Here is a 27149-nt window from a genome sequence, read left to right on the forward strand (position 1 = left end):
ACGTCATCTTCCCTCGTGTGGGCCATTATGTGACGTGTCTCTTTGATCGTGATCTGGTTGACACCCTCACGTCCGCCCAAGTTCCATCCTCAGTCCCACTCTCCTCGAGCAATCTCCCTCTACGGGGAATCTCTGCTGTCTCTTCCTCAACTCTCGAGCCTCGGATCTCAATCCTCGAGGTTCTACCTGAGTTGAGAGTGAGACCGAGAAAGATGGTTCTGGTGCTCTCTTCCCATCTCTCCTTTGGCATCTCCCTCTCTTTCGCCGTTGCTCTCGATTATGATCCAAAACTTTGGGTATTAGTAGGCGGAACATTCGTCAGATCCAATCAGTCCCGATCCACAGATTGCCGAGTGTGGTCCACTGTAGCCCAGGCACACACACACACACACCTGCTCTCAAACGACATTACTTGTATAATAATTATCATTGCCGTATTGAGTGAAAATTGGATCCTTGGGGTTAAGAGTGAGGTGCACCAACTTCATCCAGATTTCTGGATCAAACGCAATCATTGTCTTGGTTTGTGTGGAAACCTATGAGTGTTGCTCACAGATCATGCAAATAGAACTACACTACCAATTCCCCAAAGGTATACCATCAACTTTCCAAGGAGCTCAATGTGGGAACATTGAAGGTCCAGAAATCAGAAATATATCTCTTGATCTCAATCTTTTTCCAGGTTTGTCTATTCTGTTGCTCCTGGTCACCAAGGAGGTCATGTCGTTTTGCGACATGAATGCGGATCAACTTCACTCCTCAGTCTGGAAAGACTTCTTGTCTCAGTCCGTATTTCTTCCTCAAACAGAGACAGAGTCTCTTCAAACTGTGATGAACCAAGTGGATGAATTGTCAGAAATTTTCAATTTTTTCAAACAAAGATATGTAAGTGCTCTCATCATAAAAACGACTATCAATAGCACATTGTCTGTAAACAGAAGGGAGATGGGAAAGATGAACCGGATTCGATTGATCCGATCCCCTTTACTTACTCTTATTTAGTCTTCACATATGGATCTTGTACTCCCCCACTTTCCGGTAGATCTTCTTGTCAAATGCTCTGAACAAAAAGTTTGAAACTTGTAAACTTGGTTGAATTTTGACCTTTTACTTAACCGGAGACCTCGACGTGGCAAAAGAGAACCACACTTCTATATGTTGAGCAATGCACATGAAAAACGAAGCAAGTGTCAACCAGCACCAATTATCTGATTACACACACCATCTATAATGGTGTCTAATACTTGCAGTGCACTAATAATAGTTGATCACATCCTTGTTTTTCATGGCCTTGGCCAAACTCGTTCGTTGGGATATTTGACAAAGACCTAACTTCCCTAACATTTCTTTCCTTGATCCTTTATAGGTTTTAAAAGCCTTCCGGGAACCCAACTATGAGCAGCATGAGACCCTTTACTCAGACATTCACTTCCCTTGGCTCCTCTCAACAGACGAACCGACCCTTGTTCACCAAGGACGGGTGCCTCGAGCATGGCTTGAATTCAGGGTGAGTTGAACACTGACTGACCTTTGAGCAGGCGGGCACTTAGTAACTTTCGCTCGCAAGTGGCCTCAATTTTGACTTTGTCTAATGCATTGGAGGTTGTGAACGAGATGCTGATTGCTGTCTGCTTTTTCCGTTTCCAGACGCAAGGTGACAACGCCCTCTACTTATCTGCCTACTCTGCCTTCCAAAAGCTCGCCATCGCCTTAGAACTCGTCACCAAGGATTTACAGCACAACAATGAGTATCATTTGAAGTATGGGCGTTTCTGGCGTCTCGCTTACATGGGTGCCAACCGAGTGGTGGAGGCCCTGTATGTGCTCTTGAGCTCAAAATCTGTGTCAGTTGATCCTCCCGTGACCCGAGACTTTGTTCCGATCCGGATGCGTTGCCTGGCCATGGAATCCCAACGAAACATCCGTGATTGGGTGATCCTGCGGAACGCAATTCTCGAGACGAATTTCTACGGTCGCTTGATTCACGTTCAGAATCGCTTCATCTCGGGAGGTGGGAACTAGAGATACCCATCCAACCATCTTGCCTATGATTCCGTCCACCCTGACGGGCAAGGAAATGCGGCAGCTTGAACAGAGTGGCAATATCCTTGTGTCCCCCCAAAACACCCACCGCCTAGTGCTATTATGACGTATTACGACTTCTCTGCGATCCACCAAACAAGATGGAGGACCGTTTTTTATGATTTTTATAACACGGCATACAACATTGCTTTAATATCAAAAAACGATTATGGATGATCAGTATTCTATCTTTTAAATATATAACTATTGAACGAAGCGTGTTTATTGAAAATCTGCATGGCCAGTAAATTCGTCTCGAGTTTCACACTTCGCTTCCCTTCGGAGTCGTTGTGGTCGGCGTTTATTTCTAATCCTTTTGTTATGCATATATCTTGACTAGAAATGTACATATGGTTATTCATTGACTAGGAAGTACAAGTAACATTGAAAGAGCAAAACCATAGCACAGGAGGGCTTCTAAGGCCAAAATCTCGAGGAGATGAATTTTCTTTCCAGTCGTTCCCCTCTGTCAGTTATTGTCTGGATGATAATCCTCGGCCCTCGATTCGGGAATATGAGTGAGCTCGCGAATCGTCTCTGAGGTGCAATCCAATCTTGACTTTTTGACCCTTTTAGGAAAAGCCACGTCCGTCTCCACGTTCCGACCAAGATCCTCTTGGCTCCCGTCGCTTCCACTTCCCGCGTAGTTGGGTTGACCTTCTTCAAGGGATAACTTTCGCTTGGTTACTAATTCTCGTTCTGCTTTGGACTCGTCGCTCACTTGCAGTCGTTTCTTGGCGAGTGGGTTAACCCCAAAGCCGCGCTTTCGATTCTCTCTGCCATCGTCCTCATTTTGATCACCATCATCATCATCGTCATCGTCGTCCTCTCCCCCGTCGCCTTCCTCTTCCTCCTCTTCGTCTTCAGCATCTGTATCCTTGCCTTTGAGGATAGCCTCTATTGAATACGGGTTCCTCCTGAACGTTTTCTTTCCTCTGACATTTGGGCTGGACTTATCGGGAGATTGTACTGCTTGCGAGCTCTGAGGCTCTTGCGTCGTAGACGAGGGTTGATCCGATGCCTCATCCTGGACTGACGATTGCTGTCTTTGGAGTTGGAAATTCCTTTGCAATTCTGCCATTTGAGAGGAGGCCATGGCTGCCGCGGCGGCCAATTGGTATGGTGCGTAGGCAGCCGCTGCTGCCGCTTGAAAAAACGGCATCGATGGCCCGATGTTGTCCGGGACACTTATCGAGGCTGAACTTGAAGCTCCGGCGTCAAATGGCATGAATGCAGACAAATGGGTGCTCGTCGTCGAGGTACTTGGCACCGGGTTTGCGTTGAATTTGGGGGCCTGTCGGCCACTTTGGTCCATGGCTGCGGCTGCAGCCGCTGCGATTCGATAGTGGGGCCAAAGTGATGCGTAGGTTGTGGGATTCACGGGAAATCGAGGAATGCCCATTCCCACGGAGGAGGCCCAAAGAGGGGCGGGGCTGAATGGGGTCATTGGTTCGGAAGGGATGGAAACCTGAGGAGGAATGGTGGCCGAAATTGGCACACTTTGGCCATTTCCTAGACGAGAGTTGCGGGCAACATGATGGTGGTGTTGCTGTTGCTGTTGTTGTTGTTGTTGCTGATGATGATGAAGTTGAAGAATTTGAGACTGGTTGTTACCTGAAAACAACAGAGTTGAATATTTACGAAACAAACTTTTGGGATTTTGGGTATGTTGACAATGTGTCGTGTATTTTTCGTGGCGACGGGTTTATCTCCATTATCCCTATTTTAGGCAATTGTTCTAGCTGATCTACGTTCTCTTTGGGTACTAATCTCCCTGGCTGACCCTGATTGAACATACTACGCAAATTCCGGGCATATCATCTGTATCATCTCTTCCCATGAAAAATTAAATGGACTTGGCTCGAGAACTCGAGCCAGGAAAGCCACACAAATACCTCTCCCATCCATCCATCCATCCAGCTAGCAGCCATTCTCAAACTCGAGTCCGTGTATTCTCTTCTCATCTCTACTGATCTCTTTTTATCTTCAGAATCAAGTAGCCAGACCACTTTGGTTCCATCATTATGACTAGAAAAACCATCATTAAAAGGACCAACGCAACCCCACGGGGTAGATATCACACACACACACACACACACACACACACAAGATACGTACGTATATCCGGACAAGGGGAGGACAATGGAAAACTTTCTTAATTGGGCTGGAATTTTGGTGCGCTGGTACTTGTCTGTACTACATGTGGCTATTCCACGACTTCTCGCTCCCTGATTAGCTAGTCCATAGACTTGGCTGGTCGTGCAAAGCCAGAGAGCGAGAAAAATCCTGGGCAGGTGTTTTATCCGGAAATTGTTGCTGTTCATCGAAAAAGTTTTGGACAAGGAACATGACGGTGACAGAGCTCTCCAAATGGATCATGAGCATGGATATCCAGATCCGCATCTGGTTTCGACATTTTTTCCCCTTGTAGCTATAGGTTGATGAATTTACTGCATTGAGAGTGGAAGATCAGTCTCTTAACTCCAATGTACCAATGGTACAATAGAATATCTTGGATTCAAGTGAAAGGTTTGGACCTGAATCAATATATCCAGAGCCGGTTCCATGTCAATCCGAAGCTAAAAGAGCATTACGTTAGATCTAGAATGATCGACAAGGATCAACGAGTTGATCGTCCATTGACATGGACGGACAAGATGACAATTTTCGTGTCGGAACATGACCGCAACAGAGGCCATTCTATGAAACTGCCTATTCTTTTCTGGCTTTCCATATATCCTCTTGAATGAAGAAACCACTTCAGATCTAATCTCTTTTACCTGCAAACCAATAGAGAGGCCAGAGTGCCAGAGCCAAAGCCAAAGCCAAAACCAGTGCCAGGGCCTTGCAAGAGCTTGCTTCGTTCATGATATCAATGAATGTCTTCAACATGTTCCATAGAACTACTGATCCTCGGACCTGCCTCACCAAGACTGAAGACTATAAGGGCATTGCCTATTCTGGATTATTTATATACACACAAGTACTTGATATGTACTAAAGGGTTGGGCGCTAAAACGGTTACAGCTTTAAACTCAATTTTTCTCAAGATCAAATAGGACAATTTTTCAAAAGCTCTGGATCATGGCACATCAATTCAAAGCAAAAGCTCTGGATCATGGCACACCAATTCAAAGCAAAATGTCCTATTCTGCAGCTCACAACAAGAGTTTAACTCTCAGAACCACCCAGGATAGTCGAGGAACGTTTTGGTCATTGTTCCTAATATCAGAAACATGTACCAAACCTAAAAAAACGGCTTCAGTGGTCAACAACGACAAGAAATGAAAAGGGTGCCAAAGTCCCGAAAGTGTCAGGATCAACAAATGCCTACCATAGACGGAGCTTAGGCCAACATCCTTGATGTATTGTGCAAGAAACATGCCAATCTTTAGAACAGTTTCTTCCTCAACTTGCGACCAAAAAAGAAGGACATTTTGAATGACATTGATATGGAATGATCTGACATTTGTACAGTTTTCCATGTGCAATTTTTGACAAACAGTCTCATTTGACAATTTTTTAAGGTGTAACCGTGTTAATGCCCAACCCTGAAGAATGCTCTCGTACCGGAACTTGCTGCCAAGAAGGATGACGTGTTCGAAGAACTGGTGGTAGTTTCCGAGGTGGCTGCAGTCTTTGGTACGCTTTGGCTGGCTGGATTGGGCGTGGCCTCGGGTGGATCTGGGGGGTGACCAGCATTTCTGAGAATCCGATTGATAGACGAAACAGATGGAATGTTGTTGGGATCACAAACTCGTTGGGCCAAGAGTTGTTCCCGGATCTCCCAGGCGAATAGAGCCGGATTCTCGGTTTTGATCCTCAGGATGCGTTTCACCACCGAAGGGGTCGCCACTTGCTATAAGTCGAATTGGGAAAGAGGATTACCAAGAAGGCCCCCATGTATTTTAGTCTTATCGGGTTCTAACAAACTCTGTTGGTTGGGAAATGAAAATCTCGAATAGGGTTAGGTGGCTATTTATCCCTTTTTAAATTGTAAGCTATTCTTCAGATTCTAGCCGACTTCCATAACAAGTCTAAGTCAGAATGTTCCCAGGGCTAGTTGGCACCAAGGAAGTCCAATTTATTGGTTTCTCGCTACCATATAGCAAGCTGTATTTAATGTTCTCTCAATCAGAAAATAAATCTCGATAGAGGTCAAATTGGTTGATTAATCGGCAGAAGATACGTAAGTAGCAAAATTTTCAGAGCTTCTAATTGAACAGAGAGAAGCAAAAACCCTATTCAATGCAACAAGCTCACTTATTTGTTTCAGTTATTTTCAAAGGTTAATGTCAAAACCAGAAACTGGGCTCTTTCGTAATGTCGTTGGTAATGAATGATGGCTAAATGTGCGCTTGTCTATTTAGAAATAGTAATCGTGCACTTCGATGCATGTTACTATAATGTTTATTGTTTATTGTTGACCTAATTAAGCTTTATTAGTAATCGCTCTTGACTTTTACAAATGCGCCAGAGAGAAATCAGATCTGCCGATTCTTGAACCTTTGGAGAGAATCATCAACAGCATTGAAGCCAATTGAATAGGCTGGTGTGGGAAAAATAGTTCATGATTTTCGTCAAAGTAGTTTGTTTTTAGGTTATAAAAATCGGCCAAAATAAATTTTGGAGCGTCCTGAAATCTTGAATGGTTTGTTAAGTCAATACCATGATACCATAATTCATAGAACAAAAGTAAAATACCTCTTGAGGTAATCATCACTGTCAATCATATCATACATTCTTAAAAAAGATGGTCAAAATAAAGAAACATGTTAGAAATGAAACCATTGCAAAATTGAGCTTTTCGGGGAAAAGGAAATATAAAAGATTCACTTGGAATGCAATTCCTCTAAATTTTGCTAAAACATGACAAAACCCCTTCAATTTCCCCAAAATCATCGGTTCTAGGTTATTTTATGAGTAAAATTCGCGAAAAAGTTTTTTTGCTGCAAAATGACCAAAATAGTTACAAACTTAATTTATCCTAATAAACCGTCTTTCCGACCCCTACTCATGAGTCATGATGCTAAATGTCGACGAATCTTACATAACTTTGCGGATAAGGACTTCTTAGGTATTGTTTTCTTCTTTAAAAACGTTTTTTATATGAAATCTCTATTCTTTTGAGCAAGGTCAACCATTTAATTTCAAAAAATAAAAAGAAGGTGTTTATATGGAATGCAAAAACTGATAAGACTTTTAGGGGCTAGGTTTCATACTACCGAAATATATCCTCTATGGAGGCTCCCAACTAGCTAATCTTTGACAGAGTTAATTCTTATTTGAAAGATCAAAGCCATGTCTAATTATTAGTAGGTCACACAATTTGAATGAAAAATATATTCACTGTAAAATCTAAGGCTGGAATCTGCTTTCAAATTGTGGTAAGCAATTAAAAAAGTCCTAATATTTCGCCCTCCCGATGTCACTATATTTAACTTCACTTCATCTTAAGCTCCGATTTTGCGTTTGTGAACTGTTGTTAAGAGGTGGATTCTTGAGCTTAATCAACTTTCCTATTAGATCAAGATATTCTAATTTAACAGCTCAAAACCAATATTATCTACTCAAACAGGAAAGAAATGATGACAATCAAAAGGTTTTGTTTCTCAATTAAAGCTGGTGACAGTAAGAAACCTTCCTTGAAGCCCGCTCTAACGCCCTTGGTTCATTGTTTATCTGTCGAACGCCATAGGGTGTATTATATTTGCGTTTGTTATGCTACTAACTTGCTGAAGATGATGGGTAACACATTTAATAACTGATGTTCCAATACCTCATTTCCACCACATCAAATTGAAGCATGGAGTCAAGCTCCATGAATACTATGTAACGAGGCTTAAATTTTTTATTACCAATCACAATGGATGCAAATGGGAGTACTTTAATTCACTTTTAAGACCCAATTCGAATTCATCTAATAGAAACTCAAAATACGATCAAAAGATCTTGCAAAGTGAATTAACTTGACGAAATTTGGGTTGAAGACATACTCAAGTAACTCCGGAGAGGTGGTTAATTGATACAGATTTATGTAGCAAAGACCATGCAAAATTCGAATTTTCGAGATACTCTGGGGCAGTTAGCTGTTCAAGCTCTTGATCATATAACTTTAAATTGAATCACTTTAGGCGCCAATGCTACATAAATATCTTGTCCTTGATCAAAAATATGTAATTTTCTCATTTTCGATCAAACCAGTGTTGCTTTTTTGGTCAAACCTAACCTTTTACGTTACGTTGGAAACGGCTGGTGCTTTGACTTTCCTTGCTTTCTAGCAATCCTGATTTGGAAATTCGTTGATCCCATCACTAGGCAATACCTTCACATCATTTGCTTTTCTTTGCCATCTAATTTCAGGAGAAACTTTCGGAAGTCCTCACCCTTTTCTTCAAATTCTATGGCTTGAAAAGGTAAATCTGTCCAAGAGTGCTTTGATTGTGTTGAACAAATAAATGTTACTTCCTTAACTATGTAAACCACATCATTTTCGATTGTGCCATAAGGTCCAACTTCCTGATGATTGCCATATTTCTATTGAGACTTGACAGGGTGAACAGAGATATTTATAAAATTTGGCAAGGAGATCTGAACCAGAGACCCCCTGCTCCTCGGGGCATCGTATTAATTCTGACTTGTAGGAAAAGTGAGGGATTGTCATTGGGGACGTGAGAAATTGAACTTTCCGGTATTAGCTAAACTTGCAGAACATAGATTTTCCCAAAGTCACCTATTTGATATTTGTAGATTAAGTGAGAACAAGATTATGTCGAAGCTCTCAATACTACTCGTAACAGGCTCTATTCGTAACTCACCGTTTGCGAAAATGTAACCTTTCAAAGCAGCTGTTTGTTTTTTACATTTATTAGCATCCTTGCGTTGGGTAGGAAACGATTTAAAAAAGATCATTTAAGGTTCGTTATTGTGCATACAATATTAGTTAACCTTTTTCTCTTCAAAGTCCATCCGGAAACATAGGTGCCGTAATTCATTGGCCAAATCTCTTTAATCAAGATGGAACATTTTCGAACTATATTATCTCAGTTTGAACACGGAAAATCGCGTATACCGGTTTTCATTGTTATAAACTTCAACATTGCTTCACAGCCTTATTTTTTTTATTGTTGAGTCAAACTAACTAACTTTGAATGCTTTGGTCAACGTTTGAATGTTGACAATTGATTCTTAATGTTCATTGCGAACATCCGAATTATTCTATTGTCCTTTTCATTGGGCGAAGGTAGCGCCCTCTGCTTTAGCTAGGTGGGGACAAAAAAATTTGAAACGAGCGAATGCACTCTTGAGATACCAGACTTTTTAAAATGATGTAACGGAACAACTTGTTGTTCAAATATTGTGACACAATGAACCTATCACTAATATTTTTGGGGAAATATTTCAAATCCATAAAGGGGTAAAATTTCATACAGTTATGATATCCAAATAAGAATTTAGGAAGGTGTGTTATACTATTTGCTTGATAGCGCTTCAACACTTTTGCGATCATTATTTTCCATCATGTTGTACTAAGGACATGATTTTTTGTCGAATTATTGGTGAATGGGTTTAAATACTAGAATGTTGTTATCTTTTTGTTATTTCATCGCAAGGACCTTTAAGCGACTACTGCGAACACATTTCTTTCTCTGGTATAATGTCTTAGGTATAAGTTGGAAATACTGCATTCCCAATTTGAAAACACATACCCAAATCTTTGTTGGGTAACATAATGCTAAAAATTTTAAGGTAAAACCGGTTATTAGATTAGTTCAAAATGCCTATATGCAACTAGTCATCGAACAATATCAATCAAATTTCAAAGCATGGATGATGGCTTGTAGGATGCATGTCCGATTTCAGAAAATCTTTGATACTTGGATGTTTAGACAAGTTAGGAAAGCTGACCTTTCTCCGTTATGCCATGAAAGCAGCTTCGCATAAGCGTGTTTGAAGTGCCTATTTTACATCATTGGGTGTGGTACCAGCAAACAAACGTATCTGACAGAGCTTGCCATTACGTCCCCATTGCATGGAAGTTTTAAGGCATCCATGATCCAATGAATTTACCATTTACCAAAAACCAAGTTTGTCAAATAATGTCTTCCTTGTTCCCAGACTTCGCCATTTGAATTGGGAGTTTTCATTTTTACTACATCGTACCCGAAAAAAAGACGGAAATGGCATTTTCTTCTGACCTTTAAAAAGCTTCAAAGATGGCAGATCTTGGGGTATTAATCGAAAAACATTTGCAAATCTATGAGTGATATCTTCGGCAAAGTCTGTATAATCATTATCGAGACACAAAGTCCTCCAGATTTTGACATGAATCAAACATTGGTAAGCGGAGGTGCACCCCCAAAATACAAGTTTTTTTTGGTCATATTTGGTGCGCTAATCTTCAGATCATACATAAGGGACTGACTGGCCTCATGATCTATTCTTCACGGGGGAGGTGCTTCCTCACTCTTGTCCAACGTTTCAGACTACTACCTTTGTTTTTTTTTGGTGCTGTTCCAGTAAGCTCATCTCGCGGATGTTTTGTCTCACTATTATGAGTCTTGCACGTAACCGATCTGGTCACGTGACCTTACCTTGGGTTTGGTACCTCCGATGGATCCGGGTTTGACCGAGCCAGTCTCATAGAATCGAGTCAAGATCTTGGACACGCATCCATGGGACACGAGCAATTGTCGGGAGATGTCGCAAGGCCTCACGCCCATCATTGCCAATTCGACGATCCTTCGTCGAATGTAATCCGGTAATGGGCGTCCATTAACAAACACTCCCCCCAACTGGTTCACTCCGGCTTGGCCTGAAACGTTTGGAATCGGGTACATGGTGGCCGTAGGCATAGAATCCGGATGCTAATAGAGGGCTAATCTCACCTGTATGTGGCATCCTGCCGGATTCTGGAACTTAAATGTCAAAGAGCCAAGAGAGAACCGAGGGTCAATCCCAACGCACCACCAAATTTGGACTTGGCTCTTGGGAAAACATTCCTTTGAAGGTCCGAAACGTACGGAAAGTTGAATTCTGTCGCGCTCTAAGCTTTGCCCTTGGTCCGACCGACCGATGGTTTGTGGGAGGTAGCTCCGCCCTTCGCCTGAAATCGTCGGACCTTTCAACAGATCCAAAGGGACGGAAACACGAGGGGCGAGAAAGCTGTAGTTCATCGGAAGTGGGACGCTTCCTCGCAAAAGCAGGACAAAAAGCAAAGAGGGGAAAAGATCGAACGAACTAACCATCGAAAGTGGCGGAGATTGGCGGCGAAACACGTCCTGGGAGAATGGTTTTGCACGGCCCGGCGACAGTCCACAGGCATCCTGGTGTTCGTTATGGTAATCATCTCGGAGTTGTTTTTAGGTATTTATATCGGATTTGCATATAAAGTTAGTTGTTTGTCCTACCTTAACCCATGTATGCTTTGTTGTTCGCAACAAATCTGGACACAAAATACGGCAAAGAATGACCAAGAAAAATATATTGTCCAGGCCAATACAGGTCTTTTTTAAATCACTCAATGGTTGTCAAAAAGTAATGCCCCTTTCACACCTACTATTCTCTATCGAAATATCCTTCAACTGATAAGGCTCTAAGGGTACTTTTTGGCCTTGGATTAGATTTATCTTAGGTAATTTTGTAGAATTTATTATACATTTGCTTAACTAAAAGCTTGGAAGTATGTGTGTCTGCCTAGGACTAATGGACGCGTGAAAGAAAAGAGAGAGACAATCCAATCACTCTCATCTAAAAAGGAAAACCCAAGCTTCGCCCACGCAAATCTACACAAGACAGCATTAGCTTGTTTCCTAGTTATTTTCTACAGACACTCTAATACTAAATAACAGAAATACATTTAGGTTTTCATGAACAGTACAAACTATATTTGGGAGTTGGAGAAGAAGGTGACGACTTTTTGGGGTTTTGGGGTGTATTGCACTATGTACCCTGTACTGAACTTGACATCGAACCCTCCCTTGACTTGGATTGCCACACACGTGGTTGAATGAGAATAGTGTCAATTACCGAGCATTTGTGATGAATGGAGCGCAGGTCACTTATATTGATGAGAAAAACTGACCCTCGGAGGCCAGTGCTCGGCCAACCAGTTATCTTTCCATCCATCCAAGGCAATAATGGCACTCCTCGAAGTACATACGTACACGTACAGTAGTTACCTCTTTTCAGATTGATCTATTGATGAAGCGATTGCGATCATCGTTTGCGGTCGGTCCTCGGTATTAGGTAGCATCATCATCAATAATAAGAGGTTTGTTTGCCCACTCGTAATGAGATTCGTTGCTGTTGTAGTAGTAGTAGTAGTAATAGTAGTAGTAGTAGTAGTAGTAGTAGTTGTTGTTGTTGTTGTTATTGTTTGTTGGCTCATTGAAGCACCATCGAACATGACACATTTGGTCAGTTGTTCCCAACCAACCAGATGAGGAAAATAAGCGAACTTTGGCAATAAAAATCGTCATACTCGACTTTCTTGTCTGATGCCAAATTGTTCCTTTCAAGCTAAAAAGTTGAGCCGACTTTTCTTGGAATTTATTTGAAAAACAAATATTGGTTTTGTTGACAGATATTGGTCCCGAACTTTTCAACTGTGGAACATGATGAACATGTGGATGATGCTAATTCATTGGAATTAATTTCACTTCCTACTCACAATATTGATAAAGAATGAAAAAAGTCGTCCTATCCATCAAGTTAATAAAGAATACACAATAATCAAATGTTACATGAAAATGGGATTATTTTTTGTTTGGCACTTGTTCCATACACTAGAATTTGGTGGTACTAATTGCAAAGAAAACTTTGCTATACATATTCTTTGCTAGTTATCGGACAATTCTTTTTCCCGGGTTTCGATACATTGGCCCCGCTTGAGTCTCTTTGAAAGGATTCGATTCCAGACTTAACATATTTGTTTCTTCATTAGATGTCTTTAGAAACGTTCTTTTCATACCGACAGACATCAGTGTTTGATTCCTGGTTGTTATGCTACATTCATCTGTGGTTGAACCAAATGAGATATATTACATGCACTTTATCATTTTTGTTAACCCTTCCCATTCCCTGGGAGAATATCAGACTCTAGAGCCCAGTTTTTAAAGCCAAAAAGTGAATCTTAGACCGAGAAGAGATCCAACTTATGTAGTATAGTACGACCTTTTCTCGATATAAGAATCGCTTCTTCGCCTTAAAAAAAACTGGGCTCAGTTCATCGCATATCAATTGTATTTGGCATTCTTCCTTCCCCGGCCACATTTCAATCGATTTTCGACTTGGCCACACATTTTAAGCGGCAGTCATGCTAAGGTACAATTTGAACAGTCTTGGCTATTTCTTCTACAGAACTCGAGCCCAATGTCGAAATCCTGAAAGTTCGGCTCAAAGTCAGAAATCGAAGGAGTGACATCGGCATAGCTCTTTAGATGTAACGGCGAGACGAAATGCACCAGTTAATTGACCGAGTTGACCTTTTTCATGCTAGATAATAACTCGTGATCCTGTCCCAGACTAAGTACAAATAGGTCGCAAGAGTCGGCGGAAATGGACACTAGATACCGCGCAAAAGTAAAGTAGACAATACACCCACACTCCGTTCTCGATTCTCTACCCAGGGAAATCTCTACCAAATCTCTTCTGAGTATCAAGTATTAATAGTGGTGTATTCATCGCAATTGGAAGATGTCGGACTAGAACGTTCTGTTGTTGTCCATCTAGCAAGATTCCCATTTGTTCTCCTTCCTGGATCACGATTGCATCGAGTGTGAACGTTTCTTGAATCAACTGTATTTAAGAAAACCAATTGTACTTACATTTGTGCCGCGCCAACCAGTGACCCAATTGGGCCTACTGGTCGACCGTCAAATGAATTTGGAATCCCTCCAGGTTCCATTCTTGGTATTGAGAGGGACAGTATGGTGTGAGAAAGCGAGGGCATTATCAAAGTTCCTCAGATGCTCCCTGGGGACCTTGAAACTGACAAAAGTGCTCCAATCTCGGTGAGCACAGGTTCCAAACTTTTTTTCCGAGGGATTTCTCTCTTTTTTTCGGGCGGATTAAACTCTCACGCACCCCACATGATAGTGTTGTAATTCTCAAGGCTTATCGCCATGTTTCAATGTGACATTCAATTATAAGTTGGGGGTACGGGGGGTGGGGGGGTTGTAGGAGCATGATCCATGATCCTATCGATTCAAGCGATCCCGAGAACAAATTAGAATTTGGACCTCTCCAAACGTGAGATTAAGGTTGTTCAATTCTCTGGAACAGCGGCTCTCTTTCGTTCCGTTGGTCTCGATCGTTGCATTGAGGATATTGAGGGCGTGTTTCGTTAGTTGGATTCATATTTTACGGAGAACCAAGACGTGGCGAGACTGCACGACCATAAATATTTACATCACTCAAAACCAGAAGAATCCTAACACAATTACCAATAGTAGACTGAGACGTGTTCTTTAACTCAAGGAAATCCAATGATTTGGGAGTTGGTCAAATCCAAACTTTGAGAGTAAAGGACTGGACGCATGAATGATACCCGAAAGGAGATCCGCTTTAAAGGACACATTCATCTGAAGGCTTATGAAGAGAGTCCGCATCAGGCAAACCTTTTTATTTCACCTGACTTAAGTGTTCCTTGAAGTCAGTAGCTTGGTCAGTAAAACACCATTGGTTGATTAACCAAAAGCCGCCTAATAATATAGAAGCTCACTTATCACGAGGCTTATTCATATATACACACATCAACTCAAATTACGAGGAGTGACATGCTTTAACGCAAAACGATGAAGGGGTTGAAGGAAATAGCTCTGTATTAATTAAAGTGGCAGAAAGATATAGCTAGCGTTTTTGATAGAGCACGGATATGAAAGGGATATTCAGATGTGTACATAGAATGTCAAACTTCAATCTGTGGTATCAATATTCAACATTGAAGTCCCTGTGTATTTCAGATCTAGTGTTCTCTTACAAATGTCCTTGAGTTCTATGGAAAAATTGCCATGTAGAGTTAAAAATGAGTTTTGAAGTGAAAGACTTTCCAATCCGCCCTCTAGTTGTTACCTTCTACGTAGAAAGTGTGGGAGGAGGAAATGCAGTTGAAGTTAAGGCGGGATTAACCCAAGCCTAAGGCACACTTAGAACCCTTTGATTAGATGAATCGTTACACACTGCATCTGATTTGGCATTGTCCTTTCGAAAGCAAAGTTAGGAAGGATAATGCTTTGACTAATTTGTTAACTCTTATATGGCCCCTTTTGTGCGTAAAAGTTATCATATGCTGAAAATGATCTTGTATACTAAATCGCGAAGTTCTAGGGGTGAGAGGAGAAGTGGCCAAAAAAGAAATGCAGTTGCCCCAAAATAGATAAATAATGGATCATTGGCCCCTTTTTAAAGGTGGAGACTTTGCAAAAAGAGCAACTTTCTTAGACGAAGAGCTACAAACTCCGAAACTCCTCATGATTACAGGGTTGAAGACCAATTTCAAGAGCCAAGAGATTAGTAACGCGTAAGGCTCGTAGTATATGTAAAAGAATATTATTTTCAAATTTATTGTTAGCAATAAACTTTGATTCAGGAGAACTAAAACTCATCTCGTTCGAAGAAATCCGTTAAATATGAAAGATATTGATCAATGAGCTTGTGTATATTAGCAAAGACACTCGAAAATATTTCATTGATTTCACAATAAACAAATTGAATTGTGCGTGGGTAGAAACATTTAGTTGAAGATTACTCGGAACGTGGGAAAGACTGAGCAGGGGCCTCATTGACATTTGAATTTGTTTTGGATGTGAGATCTGAAGAGTCCTGACCCTTAGAGATGGCTGATAACAATTTTTCTCTTTGTGTGAACTTTTCGACAAAACGTAGATCAGAAATAACCGAAAAAATATCATCTTTATTGTTCTCATTTGAATGTCGCCTTTCATCACTTGAGATTCATATTTCGGACGGAGCGCTTTTTGACAAGAATGCGCCTCCAATTTGCGATTTTGCTTGTATTTAAAATGTATTATCTTCAGTTATTAGAACTTGCAACCAAGTCAAACGAGCTTATCGAAGATTTTGGTGGTCAAGCTGGGAAGTACAGAATCCGTCTCTTATTCAAAGGGAAACCAAAGCTCTTAGTTTTGGAGTTAGAAGTAGCGTCATGCAAATTGTGTACTTCATAGATCAGCTCAATCGGCACTAGCAGGGTGCCCAACAATGCGAACAATAACTATAATTCACAATGTTTGAGTCCTGTTCATAAGGCAAATGTGAGCGCTTATCTCAGTGGTAGTGTACGTAATCTCTCATCATTTCAATCAACAGAATTTGAAATCTATACAATTTAGGTCTATTTTCACGGCAACCCTGCTTGAGGACGATTTATGCTTGAGCAAAACCGAAGTGAGTAACGAGCACAAGCGCTCTCTACTGTCCATTGTGGGTCAATGAGTTGGAAACACCTCAAAAGCATGTGGTTCCAAAAGAATTATTGATGATTGCCCAAGAGCGAAACCAGTCTGTACAGCAAGCGAAATCCACGGATATGCATTCCTTCTCCGTCCAACCACTCTCCAGAGCTCGGCTCTCTGTGAGTTGTTCATCTATGGCGATTTGACAATGAAATGAAAGGGAAACGAGGAAGATGAACAACGGACCGCTGACTGCTGTTTTTATTGAGTGGTGACTAAAATTGTAATCGACTCCGCAGATGCTCAATCTTCCAGCAGGAATAATTTCTCATGGATGTGCAATTGAGCACTCGACAGTGTGCCACATCACACGGAAAGAGAATGACCGTGTTTTCAGGGGAATGCTTTTTTTTAAATCTCTACTTCAGAACATCCAAATGTTCCAGGAATGTGAGTGAAGGTATCAAGGGAGCTTAGGCGAAGAGTGCATTGAAGTACAAGACTTAGTTGTATGTTGAAGGAAATGGTTGGGGTTTGAAGTATGAAATCACTGGTTACCATGGATGTGATCTTGGCATAACATCATTCTTGTTAGATATTGAATGTTGTGAGGAAGACATGTCATATCTCAGGACGGTAAAACTGTAATGACTACTGGAAATCAGCCGATTACTGCTCAAACCAAATATGCTTTGGTGCTGCAATATCAAACAACGTTCACAGAATCTCACACGGATATGCACCATACAATACATACCCCAAGAAAATCATTGTAAAATACATCATTTCCCTCTGGTCATCCCCGCGTCCTTTCCTCTGATTATTTTCCACATGGTTGGGCACAGACAAAGATAAGACGTAAGTGTGACTTTAACGACAACTTTCTATGCCATTTCCGGGCATCTAAGACCCTTGTAAAAAGCCTCTCCACAAGGATAAAGTTAATCAAGTCATGGATTTAAAAATTCAATTAACTAACAACGTGATTTACCGGAAGGCATTTTAAAGGCAAGATTGAGTCTCTGCCTCCTCGGTGTTCTGATGCAAAATCCATCACTTCCTGACTTCATCAAAAACATATAAAGGACATTAGCACAATTAGGATTTCTATTTGCTTCCTTTCGTATATATCATTGAAAAAGGATATTTCAACAATTTCAGCCTTCTTCTCTGTGTCTTGGATGTTCTTAATAAACACATTGTTGGCTACTTAATTACTACATGTATGAACCACTAGCTGAAAGTTTTCAATAAACACAGTTTCAAAACTTACTCTCAACCTCCATACTTTAGAATGACGTATTCCACTTCAAGAGGCATAAGTGCTCTCCAGTGGCCAACGCTCGGCTTGATTTTTCAAGCTCATCTCAAGGCCCATTAAGGTTATGACTTCAAAGCGTCATGCCCAGTAATTTCCCATAAATACACCCACGTCAATGGTCTGCTTCAAACCCTCGCACATTCAACCACAACTCATTATCCCAAAGCCAAACATATCTGGCCAGTATTTGGTCTCTGGCAACTGATCGAGTGTTGTCAGCATGGTTGGTTACTCTTGGCGAAGGATGGATCTGATGGTGGTTCCATGAGGGAGTCCCTTGACATACGCAGACAGGCGTCCAACGAGGACCACCGTGGCAATCCATCCGGAAAGATTTGAATTTGATGCTTTTTCGTCCTGCTTGTTGGCTGGATGGTTCGCTTGGTTGGCTGGTCGGAGTTCACTTGAAAAGAAAGGAGCGATCAGGGTTGAATGCTTGTTATCGCCCTCCACGAGACGTAGCAGTAGTGGTAGTACATGATGATGTCATGGAGTATTAACTTGCTGAAATCTCATAGTTTACAAGTACCCCTAGCCAGCTACTAGCTAGCTGTATTGCATCAACTTGTGCTTGAGTGCACTGGCATAAAAAGAGAGAGCCCATGGAACAATATGCGTGATCCACGCACGTAATTGAATAGAATTACCGAATTAAAACTCTACACTAACTCCAACCTCTTCTAAAGGTCAACAAATATATTGGTAGCTGGATTCATTAATTTGAATTCAAGTGTTCTATTTGAAAAAAACATATCAGGGGGTTGTTTGTTCGTCTCCCGTCTGTTATTCGTATTCGTGTGAGTATGTGCCACTCCACATTTATTTATTTTCATCGTCATCTTATGCTCACAACAATTTGACGAGGTGCCCACCTTTTGCAGTTAATAGGTTGTAAAAGGCACCTTCATTTTAGGAGTACAAATATCCCTTCATTAATCCTAAGGCGTTCACTTGGCTCAGAAAACATTGCTTTAGAGTAGAGGGAGGTGATGGTGACCGAAAAATGAACTCCCAATGCGCTTCCACAACAAGAATGATGGGTGATGAAAGCTGATTGTGGTTGGCTCTTGATCTGGGCAGTATTGGGGACGGAAGAATTGAACAACCAAAGCGTTACTCTCTATTCCTTGAGGCGGAATCCAATGGAGGTGATTGAAGCAGAAGAAGTCAATGAGCGGAAACCCCAAACGTAACTTCATACATCATGGACTACAAAGAGGGTGGGTTGGCTTTCCTCATGGACAATGCTCTCGTCCAATCGGTAGCAGAGGTGGGCTTACTTCATGTTAGCCGTAATAGTTATTGCGGTGATTCTTTCTGGCCTTCGAATTCATTTATATACGTAATCATTCTTTTATACTTATAATTTTCTTGCTGAAATCCTCCTCAGAATAATGACTGTCAATAATTTTGGTGCTTTTAAAAACTTTCGGATCCAGAAAAATTCGTTTTTGAAAACTCATTGTTGATCAAGTAAGATAGTTCAAATCGCTTTCCAATTTACTGTCAAGGATGAAAAAAATTGGCCTTCAGTCTGTGTTTTAATCTGTGCTTCCAACCTGGTGAAATTAAATTTTCTGAAGTCTTCAAAAAGATATTCGTAAATCTCTAACATGTTATTTCTTTTTTTTGCCAATAAATACAATTTTGCTTCATATTCGTAAACAAACAAAGTACTACCTCTATGTGTTCAGACCCAAGACTAACACAACGCAAAGAAGGCTTTTAAGAAAAAAAAATACTTGTTTAACAAATTTAGCGATCTCACATCAATGAACTTCAGCATTTTTGGGACGTTGCCCACATATGCTCTTAGCACCGACGTAGAGGGGATGAATTGATAGCGTTTGTGAGAGTATCACTCCATTCTCCAATGACAAAACAAGGTGAGGGTGTCAGGTTTCACCTATTTGGGTTCTGCTTAGGTGGAAATGGTGTGAAGTGGGAACTAATGCACTTTTGCTGTTGCCAAATCCCTCTATCCTGGATTAGAAGGTGCAAATGAATTGTTCGATTCAAAAACAAAGAGACACCACGAACAAAGTAACGTGTGCCTCTTGCATGAATTTCATGGTGTCTTTCTAATTGTATGCTAACCGAGCTTTAACCTAAAGCCTCCTCATGCATAGTTGATACTTTCCATTTTAGTGCAGATTGCAATTGGCATTTACGAGAACGCGTAGCCCATAGAGCTGTTACTACAGCATTAATGCATGAGAACTTAGAAATACACTTCTGATTGCTCAAGACCTCAGCAGTTTGGTCGAATTTTTTTTTCCTTCGGTGATTTTACGTGGTGACCTTTTTGAGAACCTTCCTCGCATTATTTATGAACACTCAAGTGTACATAAGAAAGTTCGAAAAATGCAAATAAATTTGTGTAACGTAAAACAGCCATTTTGAAAATTGAAGAAAGTACGAACGAGGCAAGCACCCAAACATCTAAATACGAGGACAAAGTACAAGGCCAAGGTGAGAGAATAAATATAAAAATTAAAGATATTCATAAACTTCATTAAAAGTGTTCTTTCATTTGCCCTGAATCGGCATTATGTTTCACCTACCCTCAGATGGGAAATCAAACTTAAGTGAATGTTCTCTACCACGGCACATCTGTGCGCATTTGCATTTCACATAGGAGTTTAACTGTACTTGGCCGAGAGAGAAACTGGATTGATCCCACCAAATTCATGCTTGATGCTTTATTCTTGCTTTGATTGGCGGCAAGGACCTTTTCCACATGTTTCGGAATGGCATTGATGAGCAGAGGCCACTGAACTCTCCTCTGAGAAGAAAATATTTTCTCCAGAATTTGAAGTACTTGAACTCTGCTCAAACAGCTCCTCGTGTTGTGTATTTAAAAAAAAAATCAAACGCAATCGCAAATGCCCCTGACACCAAACGTAAAATCACTTTATTCACCATCGAGTTACAACTGAACCATTAACCTCAACCATATCATTCCTCAGCCTCTAGCACGGAACTGCCTCAAGTATGGATAGTTTTTTTTCTGCCCAACCAGGATGTAAGAAACATTCCTGGCCAGCTGTCTTGCCGTCCATCTGCCACTGACTACCAACCCTCTTTCATGGTAAGAGTACCAGCCCAACTACCAATTGATCAGCTGTTTTAAAGGTTCAAGATCGCGCATGCAGTCAAGCTGCTCAGGAATGTGAAAACGACGGTGCTCGAACGAAAGATCCGTATACTCCCGCTAGAGACTAAAGTGAAATTGTCAACAAATGGTTAAGATAAATCAAAAAAGCGAGTTCAACAAAAACTAACTTTATTCCACATTCCCCATCATCCCAGTTTCCGAAGGTTAGGGGAGACAGGCGGTTATACTTTGATTGACAAGACATACTTTCTTTCCGTTTTTTTCTTACCCTTTCCCGGAACTAGGTACCTCAATATGTCTCCGTGACATCGTGGGCCTGTAAAAAAACCACGGCAAGTTTTGGCCTAACTGGGTTTCGTTCCTGCGTGTGTGACAGGCTGTACCATCGTCGACTGACTCAATAAGGATGAGCGTTGAAGCACTGTGGATTAATATATTGTTACTTGTTTTCAAGAAATAATTTACACAGTGAAGAGCAATGGGCTTTTTTATTGTGATATTTTGGTTGGTTCGACTGTAGTTGCATGAATGGGTTATTACGAAATGGTTGGGGGCTTTTACATCAGTGTTTGCCTAATTTCTAAAGAATGTCCCTTGAAGAACTTTGGGTCCCGTATAATTCGAGCATGCGTAAGAAAGAGACACTGTGTTCTAAAGATGAGCCTAAACATTCCACAACTAAGAACCTTTCATTCAAAATGTCTTCTTCCAGATGATTCATCAACAATATGAATACATTGAAATTGCTTGAGAATGATAAAACTTGGAGGTATCCCAAAGTATTGGAGATTCAGTTTGGATTTTTACCGTTATGAATCCTAATAAATCTCAATGAATTTGTCATTTGATGATCTTTAAAATTAAGAGAAACAATATAATGCAAGCTCTCTTTTTATCAGCTTTATAAGTAAATCAAAGTCAATCTGTAATCATGCATTAATCATGCATAATCAAAATATTTGCAAAAATGCATAGCCCATTTTAAACATTGATTTACACCCACTCCTGACATATTTTGGGGCAAGTTTTGTTTTGAGGAAAAAGGTAATGATCTTGAAAGGCTGAAACTGATGGATTTTGCAAAATGTATGGCCAGTGGCTTTGTACTCTGCATTCTCTCCTGTCTAGACTGAAAAAGCAATCAAACAACAAATGTGCAAAATACACATGGCAATGAAATGCTTTGGTTATGAACGTTTTTAGAGAAGAGTTTGTTTTTCTACACAAAGTAAACTGCATCCTCAAATAAAGGTGCCTCCTTTTTGTGGAAAAGTGCTTGCATTTGAACACTTACTTGTCTTGATTATTACTAAGGGAACATAACACTAGTGACAAGGGCTTAGAACAGGGGATAATATTTCATTCTAGTGAACCATTCACTTTGTTCAAAAAGGACAGTTCATAACATCAAAACAGCTTGCCAAAAATGAAGTTTTGGCTGATTAAACTCATGGCCAGGGCTTGCACCATAACTGTCACTTTTTAGATTTAAGTAATGCATTGCCCTTACCTTTAACTTTTTTGAAAAAGTAATGCGTTATTGTTACTGATAGTGTTACTTCTGCAGATAAAAATATGGTCTAAAACTGCAAAAATCATGTTAAGCAGTTTTTTTTACTTTTAGTAAATATAACATGAAACAAATGACAAATATAGAAAGGTACAAGGGTAAAAGGATGTGAGGGTTCAAGGATTAAAGGATCGTTTGGTTTTAATCTTTTTTCACCTTTTGTTTTATGGTTTGAAAAAAAACTTGTCATAGGGCAAGTTTTGAACTATTTTGAAAAGAGGAAAAACAGGGTTACATTTTGAGACTGACTTTTGCCCTGCAACTATTGATGTTATACATCACAGAAATTGTAATTTGATAACCCTAGTTGCAGCCTGCTGCAATTGTTCATTTTATTTCATCAGTAGCAAATAAGTCATTACTTTTCTTAAAAAGTCTGGGCGGAAACTTTCATGCATTTTTCTTTCCCGCATTTGAAAATAAAGAAAGTAAAGGTAACAGGAGAGCTGAAAACACGTTTCTTTACCAATACCATTACTTTTGCAGAAAAGTAACATTTCATGGGTAGCTTTACTCAAGGCCTGGTTAAGAGGAAGGCAGATTATAATCAACAGAATTAGAGCAATTGTGCTTCTAGTGGACAAAGATTGACAAAACAAACAACAGGATGAAGATCAATTAGCATAAGTTGGTGCAGAAGCAAAGTCAATCAAGCAAGGCAGGAATATGATCATCAGTAATAGACACTGGAAGAACAATTAAGATCAACAACTGTAGTCAGTCCCATGAAGAGCAATTGAGCAGCTTTTACTTAGGTCACATTTTTGTAATCCAAAATTGCCTTATTTAGAATTTTACAGTTATCAGTATTTAGATAGTAAAAAGATATTTGCTTAATGCAGATTTTACAGATGGCCATGACATCATTTCAGCACTTTGTTTTTTATCAAACTTTGTCAGCAATTGTAATCATTAGTGTTCTCAAACTTATGCAAACAACATTTGTTTGCATCCTGGGCCATTAATTGCGTCTTTTGGCATTCTAAACCTTTATTTGCATCATATGCATCCTTGGTTTGTTTTTACATTTTCATACATTTTTGGCTTCTTTTGACTGATTTTGTGTGGGCCGAAAATTTGTATTTTGATTATTTTGCTGAGAAATTGGCACCCTTGACATATGTCTGGTTCCTGTCTGCCATCTCTTTCCTAAGACACATAGACAATTAAACAACACACTGGAAATGTTTAATGAGCATATTTCATCTAGTGCCCTGTATTAGACGAGTACGACAGTGAGTTCAGCGCACCACTGCGGCAGAATTTTGAACCTTCAATTCCGTTCCAAAACACCGAGTTTAAATGCGTCCCAGTCCCACACCAAACTCGTTTTTCCTAATGTTATTGCCTTAAAGGTTAGTTTTAAGGTTGAAGTTGCATTTCAGACATCCTTAAACGTAGGTTAATGTTTTAAACACCACTTTATGCGCCACTTTGTCCATTTTCTGGTGAAAAAGTGCATAATCTGAATTTGGTGTTGCTGTGATTGCAGGTAATGATGCTTAAAGAGTAACTTCGGCCTTATAACTAACCAATAAGCGATAAACATTTACCAAGATGCATTTGGTTTGGATCTGGGACGCATTTAAACTCATTGTTTTGGAACAGAATTGAAGGTTCAAAATTTCACCGCAATGGTGCGCTGAATTCACTGTCGTACTCTTCTAATACAGGGTACTAATTTCATCCAAAGAAAACATAAACAGCAACCCACTAAAAACTTTCAAAGAATGGCATTGGCTTAAGTCAATGTCTAATGATAACAAGTAGGTTTCCTTGGGAATAAAACTGGTGATCTCTTGGAGACACTTGAATTTTCCATCCATGCTGCCATCCCAGTAGGGGTCTAATAAGTCTTTATATAACACCATCTATCTTTTCTCCTATCTAATAACTCACTCACTCCATCTATTCCAATACTGGTATTTCTAGTTCTTTTTCCAATACTCGTTCTACCACTTTTCTTCCCAACTCCATCTGGAATAAACGTACCCTTTGATAACTCAATAGTATCTAGGACACCCTGATACCAGCTATCCAAACTTGAAGTCTCCCTACTGGCTTTTGATTACTGGGGGGGAGGGGCAAGTCATTGTTGTTGTATTGACAACATCTATGATTGTTGTGGAACTTCAGACTTTGATTACTCTTCAGATGCTGATCCACTGGAATCAGCGTATACTGTTATTAGAATATATGTGTCCAACTTAACAAATTGCTGAAAGTACATTAGTATGCCATAACAGTATGAAGCATTTTTGATGTTTATTGCATCCTTATTTGCATCTTTCTTTGCATCTTGAGCTCCTTTTATATGCATAATTTTGATAACCTTAGTAATTGTCATTAGACAGAAATTCTGATGAAAATGTGAATATTGAACATTTTTTCATGTATGCCTCTTGAAAAATCAAGTCTGAACTTATCCTGGAACATATTTATCAAATGTATTATCAAGCTTTCTCAGTCACTTGTTTCAACTTCAAATGTTGCAAGATCAAGATAAGCACATATATAAGAAAAATGCAATTATGTGTGTCACATCATGCTCATTATACTCTTAAATAGTAGTCTACATGAATGGACAGCGCCTGATTGTCAAAAATTGATCCTGTTCATATTTCTATCTTGTGAAAACAGTCCTCTTGGGTCAGAAATATTGGGTTTGTCAGTTTGCTTCTCATGCTCTCACTCTTGTAAAAGCAAGCATTAGGAAAAGATGTGTTTGGTTGTTTGTTCTTGTCATGAATATCTTATGTCCTGTGTATCAATTCACAAAAACCACTTTGAATGTTTTATGCAATTTGACTAAGCTTGAAATTGTCACAAAAAAAGATACAGATGGCTTGTCCCAAACTATGATGTCAAAAAAGATGCAATGACACTCAATTTAAATGCAACAGGAGATAGAAGTGATTCAAATAACCTTTAAAACATAAATCTGTTGTGATTCAGTGGAGCAACAGTAGTGTCCAGCCAACTTGCATCATGCTTAGATAAAATTTGTCCATTGTTCTATGTAAATCAGGGGCTTGTTCAAACAAACATCATTTGGATATGGGGACATTTGGGCAAGCCCAAGCAGGTACCATTGGTTGCTGGTACCAGTACCACTAATGTAAGTTTTGAGTTTCAAAAACGTTTCTTTGAAGCTGACCTTTCTTTGACTGAAGGGAGATCAGCTCTTTTTCTTTAAGCACTAAACATGTATCAGTGGCACTGGCAGGGTCTTTTGTTTGCTGGTACCTTTGCTTGCATAAATACCTGAATTGAGCCATGATAACAATATGTTGTCACACCTACTCCAAAATTGATGTTTGTATGAATTATATCACTTCCAAAATGGCAAAATTCATCAAGGTAATTCTTGAAAGGAAACAACAAAAAACACGTTTCTTCTATATATTTCAATTTCCTCACCTAACCTCCAACCTGCGATCTCCAAACCTCCTTGTTTCAGACCAACGCCACAGGCCGTGTGCCTGACTTATAATAGTGTGTCTCCAACAGAGGTAATTGTAAGAGGAATCAAGAAACTTTATTTGACGCATCGTCCTGCCATGGGAAATCCGTACGCAGTGTCCGTGAGAGTCTCGTCTGAGCTCCTTGTGTATCTTTGGGCATTGTGACGCCATTCTCTCGTCATCTTGTGGTTGGATTTGTGTTTTGTCTTGACATTAAAAATCTTGCCTTTCGTGAACTAAAGTGGCTATCAAAGTAGTGCGCAAAAGGTTGAATTCGGTCGCTTTTTAACCTGTGTGTTTCTCTTACGTAAGTCAAAAACAGTATAAACTTTGACAGTTCATGTTCAGATCACTTGGTAAGCCCGCAGATCGATCTCAATAGCTTTTGGGATGTAACTAACTACATTTGAAATAAAATTCATCTAAGCTGTTATGGATTAGAAAAGCTCGCTTAAAAATTACAAGCTATTGAAATTTGAATAACTTTTGAGCTATATTTTGCTTACATTAGTTTCTCAATAATTGGCCATTTTGGTAACCATATCTTGCAAAGGACAAACCTTCGACCAACATTGACAAGCTATTATTTTGATCAACTTGAGCAAAGCTGGTTGTTCACAACACTGTAAATCAGCGATCAATGACAAAAATCTCATACTAATTTGTTTTTGAGATATTACAATTACATCTACCACAATATGTGGACGTTTAAGCAAGCTCTGGCAGGTTCGTTTGTTTGCTAGTACCAGATTCAGGGATGCAAGTTTGGGGCTTCAAACGCGTTTTTTGAGAAGCTGACCCTTGTTTCACATTGCTATATGAGGAAAGGTCAGCTTCGATAAAACCAGTTTGAAACGCCAATTTTGCATCACTGTCATTGGCAGGCAAATTTGTTTACTTGTACTAGCGCTTGCCTAAATGTCCGAATACGTACTCATTTGCAAAGTGCTCTGAATTCAGATACAAATAAAGTGTAATTTCAATAATTATTCTCTACGCTTAAAGGTGAAAGATTTCAACTTGAGGATTCAGATGAAACGCACAAAGGAAGCATACACCTACATTAAGCTTTTAATTGTTTTACTATCAATTGCATCGCTTTTGGGTTGGGAGGATGGGCTCTTGTCGATTTGATATGAATGTATTCAGCAACTTTTTGCGTGGGCCGCACAGAGAA

At 40.0% G+C, this 27149-nt stretch overlaps 1 protein-coding gene across 1 annotated transcript; it reads right to left on the reverse strand.

Annotated features, from left to right (window-relative positions):
* Positions 1–2412: 2412 nt before the first annotated feature.
* LOC131886199 (paired box pox-neuro protein-like) lies at positions 2413–10936 on the reverse strand. The gene is made up of 3 exons (XM_059234461.1): positions 10677–10936; positions 5653–5941; positions 2413–3696 (listed from the first exon to the last, which is right to left on the reverse strand). The coding sequence occupies exons 1-3, from the start codon at positions 10920–10922 to the stop codon at positions 2552–2554; spliced, it is 1680 nt and encodes a 559-aa protein (XP_059090444.1). The 5' UTR covers positions 10923–10936; the 3' UTR covers positions 2413–2551.
* Between the last annotated feature and the right edge of the window lie 16213 nt (positions 10937–27149).

This window comes from Tigriopus californicus, chromosome 9 (assembly GCF_007210705.1).
Source record: "Tigriopus californicus strain San Diego chromosome 9, Tcal_SD_v2.1, whole genome shotgun sequence".
NCBI lineage: Eukaryota > Metazoa > Arthropoda > Copepoda > Harpacticoida > Harpacticidae > Tigriopus > Tigriopus californicus.

Bases quoted from the DNA above. Each gene is read 5' to 3' on its own strand.
- LOC131886199 (XM_059234461.1), bottom strand. From the start codon at position 10,922: ATGTACCCGATTCCAAACGTTTCAGGCCAAGCCGGAGTGAACCAGTTG. The intron at 5,942-10,676 runs GTAAGGTCACGT...TTCGACTTATAG, and splicing joins TCGGAGGTACCAAACCCAAG to CAAGTGGCGACCCCTTCGGT. The intron at 3,697-5,652 runs GTACGAGAGCAT...TGTTGTTTTCAG, and splicing joins CTTCTTGGCAGCAAGTTCCG to GTAACAACCAGTCTCAAATT.